Source organism: Lipotes vexillifer, unplaced genomic scaffold (genome assembly GCF_000442215.2).
Source record: "Lipotes vexillifer unplaced genomic scaffold, Lipotes_vexillifer_v1.1 scaffold393, whole genome shotgun sequence".
Classification (NCBI taxonomy): Eukaryota; Metazoa; Chordata; class Mammalia; order Artiodactyla; family Lipotidae; genus Lipotes; species Lipotes vexillifer.
This window is the reverse complement of record NW_006774564.1, coordinates 2642918-2668545: the sequence shown is the minus strand read 5'-3', so window position 1 is coordinate 2668545 and position 25628 is coordinate 2642918. Positions and strand designations below refer to the sequence as shown.

Sequence of the window (25628 nt, the reverse complement as noted above, 5' to 3'; positions counted from 1 at the left end):
GGAAATAATGAGTTTTACACACTTGGAAGAAATGAGAGGTGTACGCAAAAGTTATTGGCAGCAAGTTTAAAAGTGAGTTAAAATTTGGTATATCATATAGTACACTTGACACTTGAGTGTGCGTGTTGCTTATCACAATTTTTTTAAATTAAAATACACCGGACAGGGACTTCCCTGCTGGTCCAGTGGGTAAGACTCCGTGCTCCCAATGCAGGGGGGCCAGATTGGATCTCTGGTCGGGGAACTAGATCCTCGTGCGTGCTGCAACTGAGAGTCAGCATGCTGCAACTAAGAAAGTCCGCAGGCCATAGCTAAAAGATCCCGCATGCCACAACTAAGACCCAGAGCAACCAAAATAAATAAATATTTTTTTAAAAAATACACCTGACATAAAATTTACCATCTTAACCATTTTTAAGTGTACAGATGTGTCATTAAGTACATTCATACTTGTGCAACCATCACCACCATCCATCTCCATAAATCTTTTCATCCTGCAAAACTGAAACTCTGTACACCTTAAACAATTCATCATTTCCTCCCTGCCCCAGCCACCTGCAATCACCAAAGATACTCTATAACTTCGTATCTCTATAACTCTGACTGCTCTAGGGTACCTCATACAAGTGGAATCATACAATATTTGTCTTTTTGTGACTAGCTTATTTCACTTAACATAATATCCTCAAGGATCATCCATGTTGTAACATATATCAAAATTTCCTTCCTTTTTAAAGGCTGAATAATATTCCATTGCATTGTATACCACAGTTTATCCATTTATCTGTTGGACTCCAGTTTCTTGCACATTTTGGCTCTTGTGAGTAATGAACATCAGTGTACAATACCTTTTTGCGACACTGATTTCAATTATTTTGAGCATATATACCTAGAAGTGGGATTGCTGGATCAAACGGTAATTCTATTTTTAGCTTTTTGAGGGACCACCATACTGTTTTCCACAGCGGCTGCACCATTTTTTATTCCCACCAACAATGCACAAGAGTTCCAATTTCTCCACATGCATGCCAACACTTAGTTCTTTTGATAGCGGCCATCCTATTGGGTGTGCAGTGGTTTTCAATTGCATTTCCCTAATGATTAATGATATTAAATATCTTTTCATGTGCTTATTGGCCATTTGTCTATCTTCTTTGGAGAAATGTCTATTCAAGTCCTTTGCCCATTTTTTAATCAGACTTTTTTTTTTTGGTTGTTGTTGAGCTGTAGGAGTTCTTTATATATGCTGGATAGTAATCCTTTATCAGACATGATTTGCAAGTATTTTCTCTGATTTCATGGGTTGCCCTTTCACTGTTATGTCCTTTGGCTTATCACAATTTTTTAAAAAATAATTAAACATTAAAAAAATGAAACTTGGGGAATTCCCCGGCTGTCCAGTGGTTAGGACTTGGCATTTTCACTGCCGTGGCCCAGGTTCAATCCTTGGTCAGGGAACTAAGATCCTGAAAGCTGTGCAGCATGGCCAAAAAAATTAAAAATAAATTTTTTTTAAAAAGTGAAATTTGAATCATACCTCTGAAGCTTCTGCCAGGGAGAAGTCAGGAACTTCTACACCACCCTCCCATCCCCAGTCTCCTTCCCTGAACCCCCAACAGAGGATTCAGAGACTATAGATACTTCAGTTCTCGTATTTTCTCTTTCACGTGAACCTCCAAGAATCTATTCACCTCCATGCAGAAGACAGTGTGGAGGCACAGGAAAAAGGACATATGTAACCAGACAGTTACTGAAATAAGTAAGATAATTTCTAGTGCTTATATCTAATGCACTGCAAAGTACAAACACCCAACATATGGGAGGATCTTAAAGTTTTCTCCTTGACAGTGATGGAGGTAGAATACATAATTTTATGAACACTTTTTACCATGAAGTTGATCTGGTCTACAACAAGAAATTGCCCTTTTTTTCTAGTTTTAAATGAACACTAATGGCCTGCTATAATATCTAAAATGTGTAAAACTAAGTATGAAAGTAAACTAAAGGAGACTGTGGCCTGATTTTAGCAGAATTCCCTTCTGCATGCCTGAGAGGTAGGAAAATTGTACTGCTGAATATCCACAAGCTAATCATATTTTATTTCTGAAGTACTCAATTCAATGTATTTGTAGTCAAAGTTAGAATTTATATATTTTGCCCAGCTTTTATTAATTAACTTTTACAATATGCTCAGTATATATAGTCCTCTAGATAGTGAATAAAAGAGAAGACACACAAAAGTAAGACAGTTGCGAAGGACTGAAAAATAAGTTACTATGAGAAATTTAAAAAGAAACTTGTGATTGTGGGGTTCATCCACTGGACCACACTACTGCCAAGTAAACTGGAAAAAACAACACTCTAAACTGAAAACCACAGACACTGAGGAACAGGAATAGTTTAAGGTGTCAAGAGGTCTTTATTGAAACAATAGCACAGTTACACTTCTAATACCCTTTCCACTTGTATACAATAGATTAAAAATGCTTGCTACATACAGTGCACAGACAGTTCAATAATTAGAATCAACTCAACTGCATTTGAAATAAATAGGCTATTTAATAATTTAAAGTAAAATTACTGTACAATATGAAAATAAAGATACATAAATGTTAGGATCTACAATGCCATAGAAATAAAATCATTATTCTGCATTACACAAAACAGTGCAAGAAAAGAATCCAAATAAGCTTCTGGAGTGCAAAGTTTAAATTTTCCATTTTAAATTATCATGCAGACATAGCATTTCAAGCCATGCCATAGTCTATGGCAAATTTTTTAATTTTGAAAAGGAAAAATGCTAGCCGGTAAATTTACTGTACCATCAAGTGTTGCATCACATAACGCTGCTGCTCTGCCTACAGTACAGTTTAGAAGGGAGGTATCTTGTTGCACCCAAAAAATTGAAATTAACAAGTTTCTGAAGCAAACACATTTACCTTTTAAGCCTGAAACAAAATAATGTGCCAAAAGAGTAATTCTATCCCTGGGTTTAAGAAAAAAGAAAAGGCCTATACCACATATGAACTAGGAAGCAGTTTTCCACCCATTTTTAAACTCCATAGTGATCCTCAGTTAAAACAACAATGTAACTCTGCAGAGACATATAAAATTCTGATCTCTAGCTGACAAGTGATACAATATCATGGGATTGTGAGAAAAGCAAAAGTAATTTCTGAATATCTATGTTTAATCTGTGTAGAACTTGGTTGCATTATATGTAATAATATGCTTAAAGTATAGTTCAGTTTCAATTTGTATATAAAACTGTCATTTAGGCAAAGACCAAGGAATGCATTTAATACTAAACTGTAAACACATCTGCCACCTTGACTTAGAGTGCACACTGACAACGTAAGAGCTCTTCCGCAGACTTTGGCAACAAGACTACATACAGCAGGTCACAGCAGCACGAGCTCACGTGGAAGACTGAAAGCACTGCAGAATAACACCACCCAACAGCTCCTATCACAGGGATACGTGGTAATAAGGGGCCTCCTTGTGCTAAGCCACCTTCCAGGTCAGTCCATGTTCTTCAAATTTGTAATGTTCACAACTCAGTAGTCTTAAGTCTGTGCCCTCGCTGCATAGACTGACATTGGCTGTACTCTATCCACTGTACGTCCAGAGGGTTACAGTTCTGTCTGCAGAGGACGACAGGAAGGAAAGATCCTGGGTGTGCCACCTGCACTGAATGACTTTGTCCTTGTGTTCCCCCACCACCATGATAGGAAGCTGTTTAGTGAGGTCTCCTAAATTAAAGAAAAGAGATTTGACTTACAGTACAAAATATGTATAGATTTCATAGACTTCCTATTACTTTAAGACATTACAGTATATAAAAGCCTAATACATTAATATAGTACGTTGAAAAGTTTAAACAGTTTAAATTACTGAAGACCTAATTATGTGAGCAATATTTGGTAACATATACACAGCAACATGACATGGCTGCCACTCTCTCCTTGAAACTCTCTCCTGACTTCAGCGCCACTACATCTCAGCCTCCTTTGACGTTTGTCCTCTTCTTCCTGAGTTAAAGTTTGGTGAATCCCAACAGTCAGCCTTCAAATTTCTTGTTCCCTTTATACCTCATCTCCTATGAAATTTCACCTAGTACCATACTACCACAGCCATTTATATACTTAAGATTCATGCACATTTCATCTCCAACCTTGAGCTCACCTGAGCTCGACTAGTAGACAAGCAACTATTTGACATCTCACTTGACTGCCTTGACAGTCATCTTAAGTATAACTTGTTTAAAACAAACTCTTGACTTTCTTGCCTAAACCTGTTCCTCTCCCTACCTGTCTTCCTCACCTCAATGGTACCATCTGCTTGCTCATGCCAAAAACCTAGGAATCAGCACTGATTCCTTTTTCCCTCACTCCCCAAACTTAACAGAAACAAACTAAAATACATCCGTAATTCAGTCACTTCTTACTACCTCCACCTTTACAACCCTAGTCCAAGCCACCATCATCTTCCACCTGAATTGGTCCAATTGCCTCCTCCCAGATATTTATACTTACACACTCTCCCTATAATTCAAAATTACTTTTAAAATTTATAGACCATATCACTCCCTATTTTAAATCTTCTGAAGGATTCCTATTATGCTTTTTAAAATGCCTACAAAACCCTGCCTCTGATTTATTCTCCTGCCTCTCTCTCCCTCGGTTCACTAAGTTACAGCCATACTGGTTTCTTGCAGTGTCATGAGCAAGCCAAATCCATTCCTGCCTCAGCACCTTGACCGTGCTATGGTCTGTTCCTAGGGTCCTGGCACAGCTTGTTCTTCTCACTAGGTCTCTGTGCAAATGGCACCTCCCTGGTGAGACCTATTCTAGCCTGTCCAGCACAGTCTTCCCCTAGCCACCCTGTCACTCTCTCCTGCCTTGCTAATCATTTAACAGCACTTGCCAATACCTAAAATTACACTGTTTACTGGTTTAGTTTTTACTGACCTCTAAAATGTAAGCTCTATCAGGAAGAAAGTTACCCGTCTTATTCATCTGTCTGTCTGTCCCTAGTTGGTACACAGTAAATATTTGCTTAATGTATGTTTAAAAACAAAACTAGATACTGAAGATATAATTATACAGATTATACACTATGTTATTTTAAAGTAGCAGCAGGAGTATTGAGACATAAATGTATATTTTAACATCTACCATCACTGAACTCAAAATGACTCAGTATAAAAAATGTTGATTCTTTTAAATATTTTAAAAACTATTTAACAATAAGACTATTCGCTCAATTTAATAATTTGTTACAATTCTTCTCAATACATTTACCAAGTAATTTGCTCAGCAGAAGCTATAAAACTAAAAGTTGAAAATGTTGTATAGTCAATCACACTAGATTAACATAAAAGAAAGATTCCAAATAGAATAGGAAAGACTAAAAAAAAGGAAAGAGGTCAATTTCCATCACCTTGTAGGTCTGTCACCTTTATTTTCATATCATAGGATCCTGTTAGCAAGTAGTGAGCTCCAGGAGAGAATCGAACAGAGCGAACATCACTGGAGTGAGGGTGGTAACTTTGTACCATTCTTCCTCCTCTTATGTCATATAACATGCAGCTGGAATCTTCTTGTCCTGTGGCTAAGAGACGGCCACTGGGATCTACAGCTACAGATGCCACTGCACTGCCTGTATAGCAGGAGGAATGGAAGGTTCGATATGCAAAAATCAATATAGCTAAACTACAACAGCTACTTATGTTCACTGAACCATACACTAAAGATTTAATGTAGCTTATCAATACTGTTCAGTTATGGAAAAATCCAAACTGTCAACCAATAAATACTTGCATCCTTTTTATAGAGGATATATGAAGCAAGATTCTGTGAGAAATGAGAAAGCTCCTTTTTTTTTTTTTGTCCTTTGGGAAAACCCCCTGGAGCAGCATTACCTATAGTGCAATAGATGAGCCACTTTTCCTAATGCAGTGTTTTCACTACTGGGTAAGTGTCCAGAAATTCTCCCATACCCAGCTCAGAGTCTAGTTGGGGGAACAAAAGATTAAATAACAAAATATGTTTTAGGACACAGTGTGGGAAATATCTGTAAGCAACACATGATTAACCGCCAACAGGAACTGAACAAAAAATAAGCTCTGAGTCTACAGGTTGGACCCTTGACTCTAGGCCACGGAATAATGCCTCCATGGGGGTGCAAACTGGTTCTCAGAGGACAAAAAAATCCTAAATATTAACAATGGTTTGTAATCCTTCGAAGTTCAGCCCTACCAAACCAAAATCTCATTCCTTAGTATTTAATTTCTTTTGTTAGGAAAAAATTTAATTTTGTTTTTCTCCTTAAGGAAAGCAATAATGAAAATAAGGTTGAGAGCGCTACTCTAGACCAGAGTGGCCTGCAAAGACTTAACAGAAAAAAGGGATATAAGTTAGATCTTGAAGAATAGTAAACAGTATAAATAAGAGAGAATGTGTTTACATGTATTACACATATATGTAATTAGAAATAATCTTTGCTTGAATTTTTGATAGAGAAAAGAAGAGGCTATCAGGAGGAATTGCATGAGAAAATGTTTAAAGGAAAGGAATAAAAACGTTTAAGGATAGGTAGCTTAGTTTGACTGCAGTTTCTTGCTTTCACAAGTTAACATAAAAGGTAGCTTGTAGCTGAGACGTAAGAGCAGGTTAGGACCAGACCGTCAAGCATCTTGAAAGCCAAACTGCAGACTGTGAACTTGTTCCTGTACACAGCCCAACATCACTGCAGGTTTCTAAGCAAGAGATTTACATGATCCAAGGAGTGCTCTGGGAAGATTAATCTATGTGAAAATGTGTATCAAATTAAAATGGACAGACTACAGAAGGGAAACCATTGGCAGACAAGATAGAATAGTAGAATAATGAGAGAATAAGGGCCTGAATGATGACATGTAGACAGATTTCAGGAAAAAACTGAATAAAGAACCAACAGTCTTGTCAATTAACTGCCTGGATGGGGGCAAAAAAAGAAGTGAAAAATGAGCCCCAGATTTCAAATCTATGTGCACAAGGAAATAAGAGAACCATTATCAAACACAGAGAAAATGGGAATAAGAGCGGATTTCCAGGGGAAATATAATGAGTTTAGCTTTACAAGTGCAAAGTTTATGGTGTCAACAGAACTCTAGGTTCATTTATTCAACAAAGTTATTAGATCACTACTCCCTTGAGCCAGGCACTATGGGAGATGTTAAATCTACTCTGAGAAATAAAACAGATATGACTGCTTCCTTTGTGAAACTTAAGATCTACTGAAGGAGACCAGCAATAAACACACAAATATATAACTTTAAATAGTGATGAGAGGTATAAAGGAGATAAACAAGTTCGAAGACAGAAAATAATGGTAAGGTCCCAATTAAGGCAAAGAAGACCTTTCTGGCAATGTGCTAGTAAAGCTAAGACCAAACATGAGAGGACCTGACCATGAGCAGACAAGTGGAAGAACGTATCTGGTTTGATTCAAAGTATAGAAGAAGATCCATGAAAGTTGAGAGAATAGATAAAGCATTACAGAGAAAACAAAAAAATTAAGAATATAAGACAGGTCTTTTCACTTGGAATAGTACCACAGAACTGCTATTAAAAACTACAAAGGCAGGGCTTCCCTGGTGGCGCAGTGGTTGAGAGTCCGCCTGCCGATGCAGGGGACATGGGTTCGTGCCCCGGTCCGGGAAGATTCCACATGCCGCAGAGCGGCTGGGCCTGTGAGCCATGGCCGCTGAGCCTGCGCATCCGGAGCTGTGCTCCGCAACAGGAGAGGCCACAACAGTGAGAGGCCCGCGTACCTCAAATAAAATAAAATAAAATAAAAACTCCAAAGACCGAAAAGGGACTCTAAAATAAAGACAATAGCACAATACTGTCACTTTTAGATACCAGTATTTTAAAAGGTGATATAACACAGAGCAGTAGCCTCAGTTTACACGGAGCAATCCATGTTAAACTTAAAAAGCGAGGCACATGTCATATGCTACCATTTGTGTCTGTGTATATGTGTGCTTAAAGGAGAAGGGAGATTATGATATACAAACTTTTTGCTTATATACTTACAGAATATTCCTAGAAGAATAAACAAGAAACTGGTCCCTTAGGGAAAGACACCAAGAAACAGGAGTGGGAAGAAAATGTTTTACACCCTTTTGCTCAATTTTTGTCATGTGTATGCAATTAAAAAATGTTTTTTTTTAAAGGTCTGAGTTCTAAAATGACCCTGCTAACAGAATAATTAGGGCATGATACTTAATCTCCTCGGGCCTTGGTTTCCTTAGCTGAATATTATTTTTACAAATAAACTAACAGATGAAAGCATTTTGTAAGAATTTAAGGTAATCAATAAAATGCCAAGTAGTTAGTTTCTATTGTTCCTATTTTTTTTAGCATGTTTTGCAGGGGAGAAGAAGTAAGTGCAATCTATAAAGTTTCTTTCTCATATAAATTTATTTAAATTCAAAAAAACCCTACCAGTTCCATGGAATGTTGTGCCAACAACACGAACACAGCTTGGTACACGGAGATCCCAGAACCTAACAGTCTTATCTTGGGAACCAGACGCAATCATCCAGCCACTCCAAGTGTAAAGCGCTAAAATATGCCCTATAAAAGATCATATAATCAGTTATTACTGTGAAACAGTATTTTTCTAAAACACATTCAAAGCTAAGTACTCCTTACTGTTGAGCACGTCTAATCTAGTTAATCAAATATACTGTGTGGCAGGGATTTTCCATATATATCAAATATATTGGCAATTTTCAAAAAATTAAATTCAGTAAAAGGCACATCAAAACCATGCTGTATAAACTTAACCTTTTTTGGTGAGTCAAATATTTCAGGACATCATAATTAGTACTGAAAAAAATATTATCATTTGAAATTAGCGCAAATTTTCCGAAGAGGAAGCACAGGATTGTGGGATTAGATCACCAGCTTTGGAAGGGACAGACCTGTTCTGCCATGTTTGGCAGTAAGATAATAAGCAAGTCATTTTGCCTTTTCAAGTTTTGCCTTTTCCATGTATAAGATGGAGATAGAACTTCTGGCCTTATAAGGTTGTTGTGAGGATTAAATTAAGGAATTACGTGTATAAGTAAAGGAAAATGTTAGCTATCATTACTGTGTTGTTATCCAAAGTTCACAATTTAGATTTTTGAAATAAAAATTTCCTGTCCTGAAGAAATCCCTTTTGATGCAATATACCCCCATTAATGAAAATGCGTAGGGGGGAAAAGCATGGGATGAACAAAAAGAAGAGTAGCATCTGAGACTGATATCACATACCGGTGTGCCCACTCAGAGCATGGAGGCCCTGTCCTCTTTGACAATCGGTTGTATAAATGTTACAATCCCCTGCTCCAGCACTTATCAAAATAGCTCCACCACTTTCTGGACCTTCCATAAATGCCAAGTCTCTAATTGTCCCATCATGCATACTAAATTCCAGATCCGGTCCTGAAACAGCAATAAGAATTTTAAAAAAAGACGCTGCTCAACTTACTGTGATAATTTGAGATTGCTAAAATGCCTCCAAACTGACCAAGAGTAGTAGAACGGTAGAATGGTATGGTTTGTATTTTCATTTTGGAATTGATATAATAATTTCACTTTACTGAGTAAAAAAAGTCAAGAAATCAAAATACCGACTAGGTTATCATCATCACTAAAACAGAGCTATATGCAGAGTTACCTTCTTGGCTTTTATGCCAAAGAAAATAAAGAAAAAACAGATACTCTCTGGAAAATATTCACTAATACAATTCTGGAAGTTATATAAAAGTTATTTTTCTGATGACAATAATTTTCTGAGGATTATAGACACCACGTGGCCACCTTGTAAGAACTGATTAAAAAAGAATAATGCGTGAGCCACAACTACTGAGCCTGCGCATCTGGAGCCTGTACTCCGCGACAAGAGAGGCCGCGATAGTGAGAGGCCCGCGCACAGCGATGACGAGTGGCCCCCGCTTGCCACAACTAGAGAAAGCCCTCGCACAGAAACGAAGACCCGACACAGCAAAAAAAATAATAAATTAATAAAAAATAAAAAAAAAAAAGAATAATGCTGGGCTTCCCTGGTGGCGCAGTGGTTGAGAGTCCGCCTGCCAATGCAGGGGACACGGGTTCGTTCCCCGGTGCGGGAGGATCCCACATGCTGTGGAGCGGCTGGGACCGTGGGCCATGGCCGCTAAGCCAGTGCGTCTGGAGCCTGTGCTCCACAACGGGAGAGGCCACAGTGGTGAGAGGCCCGCGTACCGCAAAAAAGAAAAGAATAATGCCTCATGAACACAAGCAATTAGAATGTAAAAGAATTCTTAATGGTATATTCTTAGATTTTACTAAAAACAGTACAGGGCTATATCAGAGACACACATGGGGAAACATAAAGAACACACTGGCAAGCTACTGCTTACATACTCGGCCCCTACCTGTTGCATTACAAGTCTCTGCATTGAAGGGCAGCACCTTGACATATTTGTCATTTGATCCTGTCGCTAATAACTGTCCACAAGGACTCCAGGCCACACAGTAAATGGATCCTTTGTGATGTTTATTCCTTTTAAAACGCACCACTGGCTGCTTAGGGATGTCATGTGCACTAGAAAGAAAAATCGCAAAAAGATATTTCAATTTCTTGCTTACTAAGTTTAATGAATGTGAAGTGAATGTGAAGTTCTGCATTATGGTTGTTCTTGAGGGAGGGAGCAAAAGAAAGTATCAGACAATATGTTAACAACAATTTTCAAACTCTCAGACGAAATAAATTTAAAGCATATTTAAAATCCAAAAGTAAAATTATTAACCATTATTATACTAATCTTAAGTCTTATTTCAGACCGCATAGGGAAGAGGATATTTTTTAAGTCTTCATTTCACATATTTTCATATATTTTTAAATTCCCAAAAGAATTTTAAAAAGAGCTGATGATGCTTCTAATTCAAAAAGTTCAATAAACATTTATTAAACATATAATATGAGCAACTGCCTGGGGCTAGGGGAAAGCAAAGGATAGAGAAAAGGACAGAGAAAAAATAAAAGTGGCAAGAGCTCTGTCCTGAGTTTAGTATCTGGCAGGGGTAGATGTTTCATGACTACTCACATACAGTAAAGCAAGTATAAATATTATAGTCCAATACAAGGTACTAGGCCTTAAAGGACAGGGAGAATTATTACAGAAAAAGATGAAGGCAGGAAAACTGCTTTAGTGAAGATAAAATATAGTGGGGAGACCAGCCCAGTATGCAGCATGGGAAAAAGTCTGTGGGGCTGGCGGGGAGAAGCCTGGGGCATTCCAGAGACTGAGTGGGACAGACATGATGGGTGAGGAGCAGCAAGCACAGCTGGGGAAGGTCCTAAATGCCATGCTCCTCAATAGCTTGGCCTTTAATGGGAGTCTAACATTGGCTTACTGGAGTAGTAGCATCTTATCTGTACTTTAAAACATAGACTATATTAAGATACTATAGGTATAATGATAACATCAAGTCTACGTAAGAAAATGTACATGTTTTTGGAGATTCATCCTAAAGGGTGAAATGACATATCTAGGATTAAAATACCTTAAAATACTTTAGTAAACAAAAAGGATGAAGAAATGTGACAAAAATCTTGACAAATGCATTTCAGTGTACTAATCTCTACTTCTGTGTATGCTTAAAATTTTCATAATTAAGAAATTTTTAAAAAACAATAATATTGATAAATCTTTAACACTTACAAGGTGCTTAATAGTGATAGACAAAATAAATCAGATCAAGATTCTCTTTTCAGCTGCACATCCAGTCATTGCCAGGGCCAACCAATTCTTTCTTTAAATGGATTTTACCTCCATTTCCCACTGCCATCACACCGGCCATTGACAACAGCCTCCTACCTTTCTCCTAGCATCTAATCTTATTGCCATCTGACCCAGAGTTTACATTACAATCCTGTTCTGCTGAAAACTTTCAGCAGCTTCCCACTGCACTCACCATAAAATCCAAAATGGATACAAAACTGCATGATTTAGTTCACATCTATCTCTGTAGCCTCATCACACTACAGCTCACAAACCAGCTGATCTGAACTTATTTTGGTTCCTTAAAAAGCCAAGCTCTTTCTCACTTCATGTTCCCTCTAATTACTATCTTCTCCCTTCTCTTCACATGGCTAGGCTCTACTCACCCTCAGATCTCAGCTTTAACACCTCTTCTTCAAAGAGGTCCTACTCTGACTCCCCAGTTCCCTCATCTCCCATTTTACTATGTTACAGCACCTTGTACTTTCTCTTCATAGCACCTACCACAATGTATAACTACATTAGTGTGCTTATCTCCATAATATCCATCTTCTCCACTAAGACAGAAGTTCCATAGGTCAATGAACATGTTTGTTTTACTCACAACTATCCCCAAAGCCTAGCTCAAAATATATTTGTTAAATAAATGAATTTATTTTCATAAAAATCAGTTTCTTCAAGGGAGTCTATGAAACATCTGTGCCAGCATGAGAAATACAAAAGAGGAAAGTCAATTTAAGATCAGATTAACCTTAAATACACAAAGTCTTCAGCTCTGCCTACATAATTGTTTTTCTTTTCCACACCCTGATCTGGAATTCTGCCTATTCTCTCTCATATAATCCTACTTAACTAACACAATGAGCATCAATAAATTATATTACTATCATCTAACATGATCCCTATTCCCCTTCCCAACCTTTAAATGCTACTGCAGTCCAAAAGCCTAAATTTCTAGTTTCAGATACAGAGATATACCAAAAAATGCAAATAAATAAATAATCTCGCCCCTCTGTTCTCCAAACTGGGGTTATGATAAAAATGCCTAAGGGTTGTAAAAAGTTTCCAAAACATATTATGACATGTACTGCTTTTTATTTTTAAAGATGTGTAGCTTGTTTTATTTGAGTGTTTTTGTCTACTGGTATGAAAACTATTCCATTTGTGGCCATTTCTCTAACCACAAAAGCTACCAAATAGTTCTTGATCTTTATAATGCCTATTTATTTTGATAGTAAAAGCCTTGACAAATAAATTGACAAAAAGAGTTCAAATTTGGTTTTCTGTGAGATTATATCTAAGGTATATGCTTTCTCAGTAACTTTAAAGAATTAGTTGTACACCTAATACACAAGGTCATGTGCCTGGTTTTTTGCGACATATGCCTTTAAAGATATATCTCTTATTTTCAAATCCCATAATCTGTTAAAACAAGAGACTAAAATCAAAATTAGGCTGACCAAATGAAAATTGAATCTTTCTAGGTCAAAATGGTCAAATATCAGCAATTTCATATAGTTCAACCTAATACTTCTTTGAAGTTATTAGTATAAGACATTTAAAATTTTCTCCAAGTCTATAACCAGCAATACTTTATCTTTATGTAATTAAGCTAGAAGGATCTTGCAGATTTTTTAAAAAATTAACAAAAACCATGTAAATAAAGAAAACTGGACTATTGAGTGAACAATGGCTTAATCAAAAACATTTTATGAAAAACAACTTATAAAGTTAATCGATGATTCTTATGTATATTTCCTAAGTATTGAAAACAAAAATGTAAAAGCTTAATAAAAGGAAAAGAAATAAAAATTAAACACTACTGAATGGCAATTCTTAAAAAAGGGACCATATAGCTAAATTAAAAACTAAAGTAAGAATGGCACAATAAATCATCTATCCTTACCTTGGATCAATTACTTCTGGATAGGCACATACTCTCAGAGTTTTTGAATTTGAACCAACAGCATATAGACCACCACCTGGATGAAAAGCCACTGCTCTAACAGCTTGTGTGTCTTCTAGGGTATTAATACAAACAAACTGCTTTTTTGTTTTGTCATCCTATGGAAAGAATGAATATGAAAGTCATTCTATAAAAAAATGAATTTGAAAGAATTTGTCTTTATCTCATTTTAAATTCACCTGAACTGTATTATTCACCACTTCATCACTTTAATGTTCATAATCTACAATCATACATTCTTTTGAATGGCAAATCCAAATTAAGCCCAATTTTTCTATTTTTGCTACTCATTGCTAAACTAAGCTCACATAGATCACAGACATTCAAGTTTTTCTTCGTTTACTATGACAAAATATAAGAGTATGCATTCCCATATTAAGTTCTCTTTAACTGTCAAGGAAAAAAATAGCCCACATGTATAGTTCTTACAAAAACAGAAAACTGTTCATGTTTCTAAAAGTAGGAAATATAAAACACTATTATTTAATCATTTTAGGGTTAAAAAAAAAGTATGCCATTATCTCCAGCAATGAATACTTTAATATTTCAAACTCAAATTGTAAAATACCCTTTTAAAACTGTAAAAATGATTTTAATCAGAACATTTAATTTCAGCCTCATTTCTATTTTAAACTGTCAACCTGTCTGTCCACAGCCCTCTTCTGAGGAAGGCAAGTTGAAACAGCTCTGTATAAAAGCTTTGGTGACTGCTATTATTGGTATCATTTGAAACCACCCGGCTACTCTGACCAGGACTGGACCCTGGACCTGGAACAGAGCCCTCCAGGCTAGGTGTGACCCAACCAAATTCTCTTTGCGTATGTACTTGACATTCATACGTTCCAAAGGCAAATCACTTCAGCTCTGGTTGTATGCTGAGAGCTCTAGAATCCACAGTGAATTATATCAATGAAGAGACTATACATCTCCCTACCCAAACTTTTATGTATTCAGCAATACATCCTCCTGAGGGAGTAGGAGTTAAACCTAATACAGTACACTCTGTCTTACGTAACTGAATTGAATTCTTGTATTATTCATATCAATTTATTTGACTAGAAATATTACATTTTCCATTAATCCATATACAAGAAAGGTGACTATTTACCAAATGAATAGCATGGGTAGATAAGAGGAAAATGGAGGGGAATGACTAATTGATTAAATGGCCGATAACACATTAATAATAATTACTAAGGGTTGCTTTACAGCAGAAGTGGCAGAGCCAAAATTAACTTTACCTGCTCTTCTCCAGTGTATTTAAATTTTTTTTAAATTTGTTGCCATTGAAAAAATAGATTTCACATAAAAATCTAACTTTCTAGCTTTTCTTGAAAATCAAAAGAACTAGAAACACTAGGCCAGCATATTTCTTTGTGCAAGGGACAAATATTCCTATGTACTTATCACAAAAATAGTCAACTTTATTCATTTATGTTACCTGTTTGGCCCCATAAGCATCTGAAATAATTATTGTTTATGGGGTTAAAATTTGAACTAGAGAAAATAAGATAGAGAAAAGGTGTATACTGGTTAGGGAAGGATATCGGGTTCCAAAGCAAAAAACAAATGCATTGATGAGAAGCCCAAAGGAGTAAAGATATAATAATACCTTAACTAATTAACCACAGGGTTCAGAGAGTAGTGACACAGCCCTAACTCATGCGCCAAGATCACCACTGGACAATTAATATGAATATTCTCAAAATGTGATTTCTCAGGCAACCCCTTCACTTCACTCAGTGAAAGCTAAACTACCCTGAGGTAACTACCAGCATTAACAATAATGACTATTTCTAAAGGTTGTTCTTTCTTTAAATTGAGAATTCCTTGACAAAATTTGCAAGTAAATATAAAAATAATGAACCTTCCTTCCCCTAAGTATTACCTCTTCCCCTCTTGATCTTGACAGATTCCCTGAAGAATCTCCAAGAGGTGGCTTAATGACCGAATGTTCTGATGAGCTGTGTGAATAGAAATTCAAGTACAGTTTACTCTGAATATCAAAACAGAAACTAACTTGTCCTTTCAATCTCTAATATTTTTTTTTTTTGGCAAATGACACCCACTGACTCCAGTCATAGTTACTCTCTGGAGCCATTTATTAAGAGGCTCTGGACTCCATAACACAAAGCATAGTTAGTTGTAAGGAAGGAATGAGAAGCCATTCTAGAAAAGAGATTAAGTCAAAGTCCACAAATTTTATAGTCAGATGTCAACTACCTTTTCCCTGCTTAGTTCCAGAATCCTGGTTGCTATGCTTAAATCCTAACCCAGGCAGGAACCTGGATTGCTCTTTAGAAAAATTATCTGGACCATGAGAAAAGACTAACAGAAACTGGACAGTTCAGGGTCCCACAATAAAACAATGTTTCCATTTAATCACTTTTTGGTGAGGCCAACAGGTAAACACATGCATCCATACATGTGGACCTTCCTTCCAATCAGCTTTTTTTAAAAATGCCTCACTCCCAATAGTCAAGTGCTTGAAGAAAGCCTCCTAAATAAAAACCAGAGACTAGGGTCTTCCCTGGTGGCGCAGTGGTTAGGACTCCATGCTTCCACCATGGGGGCACGGGTTCCACCCCTGGTCAGGGAACTACGATTCTGCAAACCCTGAAACACAGCCAAAAACAAAACAAAACAAAACAAAACGAAGAGTAAAATAAACAAGAAAGGAATTTGGAAGAAGGAAGACAATTAAGGAAACAAAAGCTACAAAAATATAATTAAAATCCTAAGAAATATAAGGGGAAATAATGAATCCAGGAAACAAGAAAAATATCTATTAAAAAATATAAGGAAAATTAGAGAATAAGAAAGAACTTAGAAAATAAAAATGATACCAGAAAAAATTAATCAATAGAAAATGGAGATAAGAAAATTGCTACATAAATGTTTTCAATATTCTAGCACTTAAGTTTCCAGCTTAAAAGAGCCCACGAAGTATCCAGCAAAATGAAGTAAAATAGACCTACTCTGATGTGTATCATCATGAAGTTTTAGAACATCAGGGAAGACAAAGTCCTCAAAAATCCCAGAGTGGAAAAAGCAGTAGTCCTCATACAAAGGATCATATCACAATGGCATCAGACTTTTCAATATGTATGTGAGCATGTAGCAATGACTCTGAAACTCTGAGAAATGATTTCCATTCTAGAATTCTATACTCAGCTACACTAATGTGAAATACTTAGACATGCAAGATTTCAGAAACTTCTACTCTGATGTACCCCTTTTCGGAAAACTACATGAGATCCTAAAACAGGGGATCCAATACAGGGAACAGGCAAAGGAAACTCCCAGGAGAATGGTGAAGGAAAGTCCCAGGACTCTCTAGGCCTGAATAAAATGACTTAGAAGCAATGAATATAAAGTGAACCCGGAGTGATCTTGGAGGGTTATCTCCCAGGGGGGGAAAAAAATGGAAAGAGAAAGTACCTAATATTTTTTACTGTAATGAGGAGTTTTATGATTTTACAGTTCTGTCACAGCATCTGCAGATAGTTTAGTACCAAGAAAACTAAGCATGTATACACATACACATACACATGCGCACCAAAAATGAGGCAATTACTCCCCCGATGAAAAACAAAAAAGTTTTGTGAAAGGAAATATATTCATATTATATGACTCAGTTGTAAATAACATTTACATGGCCATAGTAATGTTAACACTGAATACCGATTTAAACAAAAATTGATGTATATTAGAAGAAGGTGTAGACAAAATTAATGTGTTGTGGGTAAGATATGGTAGCTAAATCTAATTGGCAGGGAATCAAGGGATAATAAAAACAGCAATAGAAGCAGATTATTCAGAAATGTGGAGATACATAGCAAAAGAAACAGCTAACTAGGTTGAAAATGGCAGCCTACTGGAAACAGAAGTCATGGACAAAGATGGGTAAGAGAGGGGATTCTGTTTTGTTTTAAGGCTTGAAGGGCTATTTGTCCTTTTAAACCATGTATGTATATTACTTTGATAAAAATAAAAACCAATTTTAAAATGTGAGTTCTAGCTTGGGGGGTACACAAAACAAGTGTTATAGGACCTGTAATAAAGAAGCAAATATTAGGTAAACTTATATTCTTAAGTATAAAACTAGCATTTTTGATATGAAATGTATAAAGCTAATTCCTGTAAACATCCAAATGCCAAAAGCAAGTTATACATTTTAAAACGAACTACTCCCAAAGGTGTTCAATGTTATAATAGAGGAAGGAAATGCTCAACTATTCCCATTGCATAAATTAACACCTGTCTACTGATAACAAGATGAAAATTTTTCTCTGACTACTGAAAACATAAATATGCAAGAAGTCTCAATTGCTGTAACTACCAGAGCTGCCAAGACTGTCTTGATGCAATCATTCCACCATGTCAGAAAACATCTTCTTGTGCCCTGGATGTCTGTGTATTAAAAGATTATTTGTTGAAAGGTACCAATGGCAAGGGAAAAAACTGGGGAGAAGATAAAGCCTAAAACTGTATGATCTCTGAGTAAGATGGCTTATAAAAAAATAGAATTGCCTTGGTGGTGGTAAGAAAGCAAAAAGAAAAATAGGAGAATAAAGACTATTAAGAGACTCAGAAGTTAGTAGAAGAGAACATAGATAAATGAAGGCAGATCAGAAAAAAAAATTTGGTAGGTAATTAACTGTAAAAACTTTCATTTGTAAGGCTCCAAAGAGAAGTTCAACTTTCCAAGTCTATTTATTAGTATGAAGTTAACATTTCCAGGTCTAACAAAGTAAAGCACTTACATTTGGTTTCCACAAGAAGGTGATTCCTCAAGAAAAGGTGTGTGATTTATTGATCCAGGATTACTAGGAGTGCTTGTGTGAATATCTGAAGCATCATGTGTTAATCTCTGACTAGAGTCTTGGGATGGTGTAGAAAAACTAGTGATGGAAGAATTATTAGATCCATTGCCTTTGTTCCCATTACATTGCTGGTTGAGTGCTGGTACCTCATTACCAAGGCTATCCATTCCAATATTTAATTCACCTAGCTTTTGAATGGACCTATAAAATAAAACAACGTAATTATATTAAAATAAAAACTTAGTCATATTCCTAACACATAGAAGACTGAAAATTTGAGAGGGTAAATACATGCACATATAACATATAATATATGACAAAGTTTAGTACTAAAAATTACCATCATCAGTTTAAGACATAACCAAGAAACTGAAAGAAGATCCAAATTTTCCTATACTTTACCACTGTAAAGGAGATAGGCAAAATGGGTATCATTGATTTTTTTTAAGCACCTTTTACCATAAAAAAACAGAAAAAAAATCTGTTTCTTCTCCAGTATAACTTTGGTTCAATTTTCAACATGCAAATTAATTTCCCAAAATAATAAAAATATCACCACTATCAAATTTCTCACCAACAAAACAGAACAAGCCATTTTCATTTCATCTGTCTAGTAATGTCATATCAACTAAGAAATGGATGACTAGAGCAGGCCATGATGGGACAAAGTCAAGTGGCATCCCTATTATCCACACATTCACTCATTCATTCATTTACTCATTCTACAAAAACTATTTGCCAGGCTCTGATCTAGGCACTAGTGAGATAAAACAGGGAGCAAAACAAGGTGGCCTTGGGGTCTTTCCCTCACCACAAGTCTCCCCACGTCAGGGTAGCCTGACTCCTTATGCTGGACTCAGGGCTCCAAAGGGCACAGAGGAAGCTGCCAGGCTCTCTTAAGATTTAGACCAGAACTGGAGAATCACTTTCTACAGCCTAGATTTAGTATGAGAGAGGACTACATAAGGGATGTAACTACCAAGGGGTATTGTGGCTCACTGTATTTTCTAATTTACCTACATTAAACATTAGTGTTCGTGTGTGTGCTTGTGCATGCGTGCATGTGTATGTGTAGGGCTTAAAAAAGACTTTAAAAGAGCAGTTTAATATTATTAAAGGAATTGGCAGCCATTACTAAATATTTATCAGTTAAAATGTTTAACTAGACAGTACTTCTAATCTTCTATGAAACACTAATCCTGTGAAATGCTCCCCATAAAAAAAGAGCCTGAGTCAAATAAATGTGGGAAATGCTAAGTATAAAGAATCTAAAATGCAAATATCATATTGATTCTCTCAAAGTGGGGAGGATGTGGAAGGGGCAGAATATGCCTATAATAAGTGCCAATTATTAGTAACAGAAACAAAATATCAAGAGGTATAAAGTAGTGATACAGTACTGTTAATAATAATCCTATCACGCTTTAGTTGATTTTTTTCAGTAAGTTCTATTATAGAACATGACTCTTATTTCTCTGCCTCTTTCTATGCCTCTGGGAAGGAAGAAACAAAATTTAATTCTGGAAACTGTGCTCTGCTGCTAGAATGATTTGAAAGACTAAAACATTAAGGGGAAAAAAGTATATTTTAATTTCTAGATTCTATCTCTATTCAATTTGTCCTTGGTATTAGTCAGGTACTTTAATGTCCTGGTACAGGCTCAAATATATAAGGTCCAGAAAAAAAGGATTGAACTATTTTGTGTGTGTGTGTGTGTGTGTGTGTGTGGTACACGGGCCTCTCACTGTTGCAGCCTCTCCCGTTGCGGAGCACAGGCTCTGGACGTGCAGGCTCAGCGGCCATGGCTCACGGGCCTAGCTGCTCCGCGACATGTGGGATCTTCCCAGACCGGGGCACGAACCTGTGTCCCCTGCATCGGCAGGCGGACTCTCAACCACTGCACCACCAGGGAAGCCCTGAACTATTATTTTAAAGAGTTAGAAAACAGAATAGATAAGAAAAGGTTAAGACAACAACAGAGGGCTTCCCTGGTGGCACAGTGGTTAAGAATCTGCCTGCCGATGCAGGGGACACAGGTTCAAGCCCCAGTCCAGGAAGATCCCACATGCCGTGGAGCAACTAAGCCCATGCACCACAACTACTGAACTTGCGCTCTAGAGCCCACAAGCCACAACTACTGAGTCCTCATGCCACAACTACTGAAGCTCACGTGCCTAGAGCCCACGCTCCACAACGAGAGAAGCCACCGCAAGGAGAAGCCCGTGCACCATAACGAAGAGTAGACCCCGCTCGCCGCAACTAGAGAAAGCCCGGGCGCAGCAACGAAAACCCAATGCAGCCAAAAAAAAAAAAAAAAGACAGCAACAGAGAATTTATATGAAACTAATTTATGAAAACTTAGGATAAACACACATTCATATTTATTTATAATAGACCTGGTTATCCTATGGATTTTTATAACATACTTACCTTTAGTACAATTTAAAATTCTAATCTCTAAAGAAATTGAGAACAGCTGTTAAATAATAAATATGCTCTAAACTGAACCTAGATTATAAGAAATAATTTGAATTCTATTTATTATTGTCTTTAAAGGAAGAATAAACCATCTTGAATAGCTTAACTTTTTTTCTGAGAAAGGACATCTTACTACTACCAGAATCACAGAACCTTGCCACTTCATGTTCTGACTTAATGCTAGGTATCTGCTTTCACTGAAAAATAAAACTGTCAGGAAGTCAAACTACAACCATGACTTTAACTGATATGAAGATGACATCCAAGAACTAGAAGTAGCAATTCATCAAATTAGGATAATCCTCATAAGCCACTGACTTGATCAGAGGTGATAATTAAACGACCCTCAAACTGAATGTTCAGAGGCCTACCTAGACTCTATAGATTACCACTATACAAGTTCCTTGTGTGAAGGTTTGAATACAGGATCAGTTTCAGGCTCACTGACTTGCATAACACGCAGAGTGTCAAGCAGATTACTTCCAATATTACTAAACCAAGTAAAGACAGTCGCCACTGCATTGCCATATTATAATCATGATGATAGCCAACATTTATGGCATACCTCCTATATGCTAGAAATTATTCTAAGTAATTTTTTATGTATGTTAATTTAATCTTCCAACAACCCTTGCTCATTTAAATATACATATTCAGGCTTCTCTGGTGGTGCAGTGGTTAGGAATCTGCCTGCCAATGCAGGGGACACGGGTTCAAGCCCTGGTCCAGGAAGATCCCACATGCTGCAGAGCAACTAAGCCCGTGCACCACAACTACTGAGACTGTGCTCTAGAGCCCGCTAGCCACAACTACTGAGCCCATGTGCCACAACTACTGAAGCCCACGCTTCTAGAGCCCATGCTCCGCAACAAGAGAATCCACCACAATGAGAAGCCCACGCACCGCAATGAAGAGTAACCCCGGCTCGCTGCAATGAAGACCCAACGTGGCCAAAAATAAATTAATTAATTATTTTTTATAAATAAATAAATAAACAAACAAACATATTCTGGTTTACTTATTTCTAAAAAAAAAAAAACGTTACCATATATTTACCTCCTATAGTTAAAATTAATATAAGTTCATACTGTCTTGGCAGAAATTATAAGAAAGAATCATTTTAATATACTGAATTCAATAGAATCTGAGAGTTTAAGCTCTCAAAATAACAAAAAAAATAACAGGTAACACTTAATATAGTGCTTACTCTATGCCACGTACTGTTTTAAGCACTTTACGTGAATTATCGCGTTTAATCTTCATGGCAACCCTGTGAAATAGATGAGGAAACAAGCAAATAGAAGGTAGTAACTTCCCCTAGGTCCTCAGCTACCCTGGGACAGGGCTGGATCCAGAAGTAGTCTACGTCCAGGCTCTGTGCTGAAACCACCACTCTCACTGCTCCCTTTGCTTAGATGTGAAAGGCCATTTAAAGGGAAGAAGGACAAAACTAGATGAGTCCTCAGAATGCTGTGACTGGAAGAGATTAAGTAACTCCACACTACTTGAAACACTTAAAAAGCCTTAAAATTTCAAACTATACATGGCAAGTAGCAGTTGCTGCATGCTCTTAATAGCGTTTAAATAATTCCTTATATTTAAAAAAGTGACTAAAAAGACTGACCTATTGAGGAACTGTTCAGTAAGATTCTGCTGCTGATCAGGACCATCCTCCTGATTCACACCTCCTTCAAGCAGCATCTGTTGGTATATCTGTCGCTGTTGCTCCTTCTGTTCTAAATGCTGTTGATAGCGTAATCTTTGCCTATAATATTCTTGAAATTGTTCTGTTGAATCACGAAGCTTAAAAATATTAGAAAAAATAATATATTTGAGCAGACTACAATTGAATATGTCACCACTCAACAGTAACTTCTATAAGTGCTGAATAAAACATACAGATAGCTATAAATAACAATCAGAAAATACTTAATATATTAGCTCTTTGAAAAATAACATAGTATCCGTGAGTCTTAACAGTCAAGTAGATCAGATCAGTTAATTTGCTGAATTCCACAGCAAGAGACTGACCAAAATGAATGGTCATCCTGGATCCCTAACACCAAATAAAAATACAAGTTACAGTTGTCACAAGGGAGACATAGATAGAGAATACAAATGTAAATAAAGACAAACACAAATCTATCTATACTACTAGAAAAAAAAATACTTACTGAGGGACTACATTAATATTTAATAAGCACAATATTAATCTTATCCAACACACTTGATTTAAGCATGTACGTGGCTTAATAGGTTAATCTGGAGGGAAGCTTATAAAATTTCCCTCAAAAACAATACTTTAATTCAAACAGCCTTTCACAAGAAAGTAGAATAAATGGGTGTTAAAATTAGCAGTCTCAACATTCCTTCCTCACTCTTCTAGAAGCCAACTTAAAGGACTTAGATATCAGTGAATTCAAATATTGGCAAAGAAAGACTCCTGCCAAGCTGGAGTCTGGTCACATTACACAGGTCACGTGAACTGGAACAAATCAGTCATCTCTAAACTTGGCCAACACTGATAATAAGCTTATCTAAGAGTCTTGTACTGCTAACTAAAGCTAAAACTGTCTCCCTTTTCCAGAAAATAGTAACAGTTCCCCTTTATTTCATAACTTATAGCAATAACTCTGAGACAAAATTATGTCCTTAAAAAAATTTTTGTGGTAAAATACTTTAAAAAATTATGTCCTTTAAAAAATTTTTGTGGTAAAATACAAATATTGTATTTTACAATATTTAAAAAATTTTTGTGGTAAAATACAAATATTGTAATTTTAACCATTTTTCAGTGTACAATTCAGTGGCATTAGATTCATAGTGTTGTACAACCATCACTATTTATCTATTTCCAAAAATTTTCATCACCCCAAACAGAAATTCCATAACCATTAAGCAATAACTCCCCATTTCCCTCTCCCCCTAACCCCTGCTAACTTCTACTTTCTGTCTCTATAAATTTGCCTATCCTAGATATTTCATATAAATGGAATCATACAATATTTGTCCTTTTGTGTCTGGCTTATTTCACTTAACACGGTGTTTTAGAGGTTCATCCAAGTTGTAGCATATCATTCCTTCTTATGGCTGAATAATATCCCATTGTATCGATATATCACTTTTGTTTATCCATTAACCTGTGGATGGACATGGGTTATTTCTACCTTTTGGCCACTATAAATAATGCTGCTATGAACATGGATGTACAGATATCTGTTTGAGTCCTTGCTTTCAATGCCTTTGGGTATATACCTAGAAGTGAAATGACTGGGTCATACAGTAATTCTATATTTAGCTTTTTGAGGTACCATGAAACCACAGTGACAGCACCATTTTACATACCAACCAGCAATGTGTGAGGGCTCAAATTTCTCTATTTCCTCATCAACACATGTTATTTTCCATTGCTTTGATTTCAGCCGTTTTAGTAGTTGTGAAGTTATATTTCATTGTGTTTTTGATTTACGTTTCCCTAATGACAAGTGATGTTAAGCATCTTCTTCATGTACTTACTGGCCATTTATAGACATTTAGCCAATTTGCAGAAATGTCCATTCAAGTCCTTTTTTAGACTGGGTTTTTTTGTTATTGAGTTGTAGTAGTTCTTTACATATTCTAGATATTAAACTCTTGCCAGGTAAATGATTTGCAAATATTTTTACCATTCTGTAGGCTGTCCTTTCACTTTCTTGATAATGTCCTTTGATGCACAAAAGGTTTTTTTAAAAAATATTTATTTATTTATTTTGGCTGCCCTGGGTCTTAGTTGTGGCATGTGGGATCTTTAATTGCAGCAGGCAGACTTCTTAGTTGTGGCACATGTGTGGGACCTAGTTCCTCGACCAGGGATCGAACCCAGGCCCCCTGCATTGGAAGCATGGAGTCTTATCCACTGGACCACCAGGGAAATCCAAAAGTTTTTAATTTTGATGAAGTCCAATTTATCAATTTTTACATTTGCTGCTTAAGCTTTGGTATCATACGTAAGAACACATTACAAAATCTAAGGTTGTGAAGATTTATCCCTTTGTTTTCTTCTAAGAGTTTTATACTTTTACATCCTATACTTAAGTTGTTGATCTATTTTTAGTTAATTTTTATATATGGTGTGAGGTAGAGGTCCAACTTCATTCTTTTGCATGTGGAAATCCAGTTGATCTAGCATCATCTGTTGAAAAGACTGTTTTTTCCCCCACTGAATGGACTTGGCACCCTTGCTAATAATCAATTGGTCATAGATATACAGAATTATTTCTGGTCTCTCAATTTATTCCATTGGTCTATATGCCTATCCTTATACAAGTACCACACAGTTCGGATTACTGTAGCTTTGTAGTAAGTTTTGAAATTATGAAGTGTGACTCCTACAACTTTGTTCTTTTTTTTCCAAAATTGTTTTGGCTATTCAAGGTCCCTTGCAATTCCATATGAATTTGAGTATTGGCTTTTCCATTATTGCAAAAGAGGTGGTGGAATTTTTATAGGAATTGCATGGAATCTGTAAATAATACTGGGGTAGTACTGACATCTTAACAGTATTAAATCTTCCGAT

General features: G+C 36.4%; 1 protein-coding gene across 3 annotated transcripts in view; it reads right to left on the bottom strand.

The window, feature by feature from the left end:
• Positions 1-2406: 2406 nt before the first annotated feature.
• Positions 2407-25628, bottom strand: part of WDR47 (WD repeat domain 47) — a 57496-nt gene continuing 34274 nt past the window's right edge. For 2 of the 3 annotated variants that reach the window (XM_007449332.1, XM_007449333.1), the window contains exons 7-15: positions 22698-22876; positions 18536-18796; positions 15658-15733; positions 13710-13867; positions 10454-10623; positions 9309-9479; positions 8493-8624; positions 5443-5661; positions 3610-3752 (exon numbers count right to left, since the gene is read on the bottom strand). In XM_007449332.1, coding sequence (XP_007449394.1) covers positions 3610-3752; positions 5443-5661; positions 8493-8624; positions 9309-9479; positions 10454-10623; positions 13710-13867; positions 15658-15733; positions 18536-18796; positions 22698-22876 — 1509 coding nt within the window. Of the gene's footprint in view, positions 3753-5442; positions 5662-8492; positions 8625-9308; positions 9480-10453; positions 10624-13709; positions 13868-15657; positions 15734-18535; positions 18797-22697; positions 22877-25628 lie in introns of all 3 variants that reach the window. The other variant, XM_007449331.1, reaches the window with a different exon arrangement.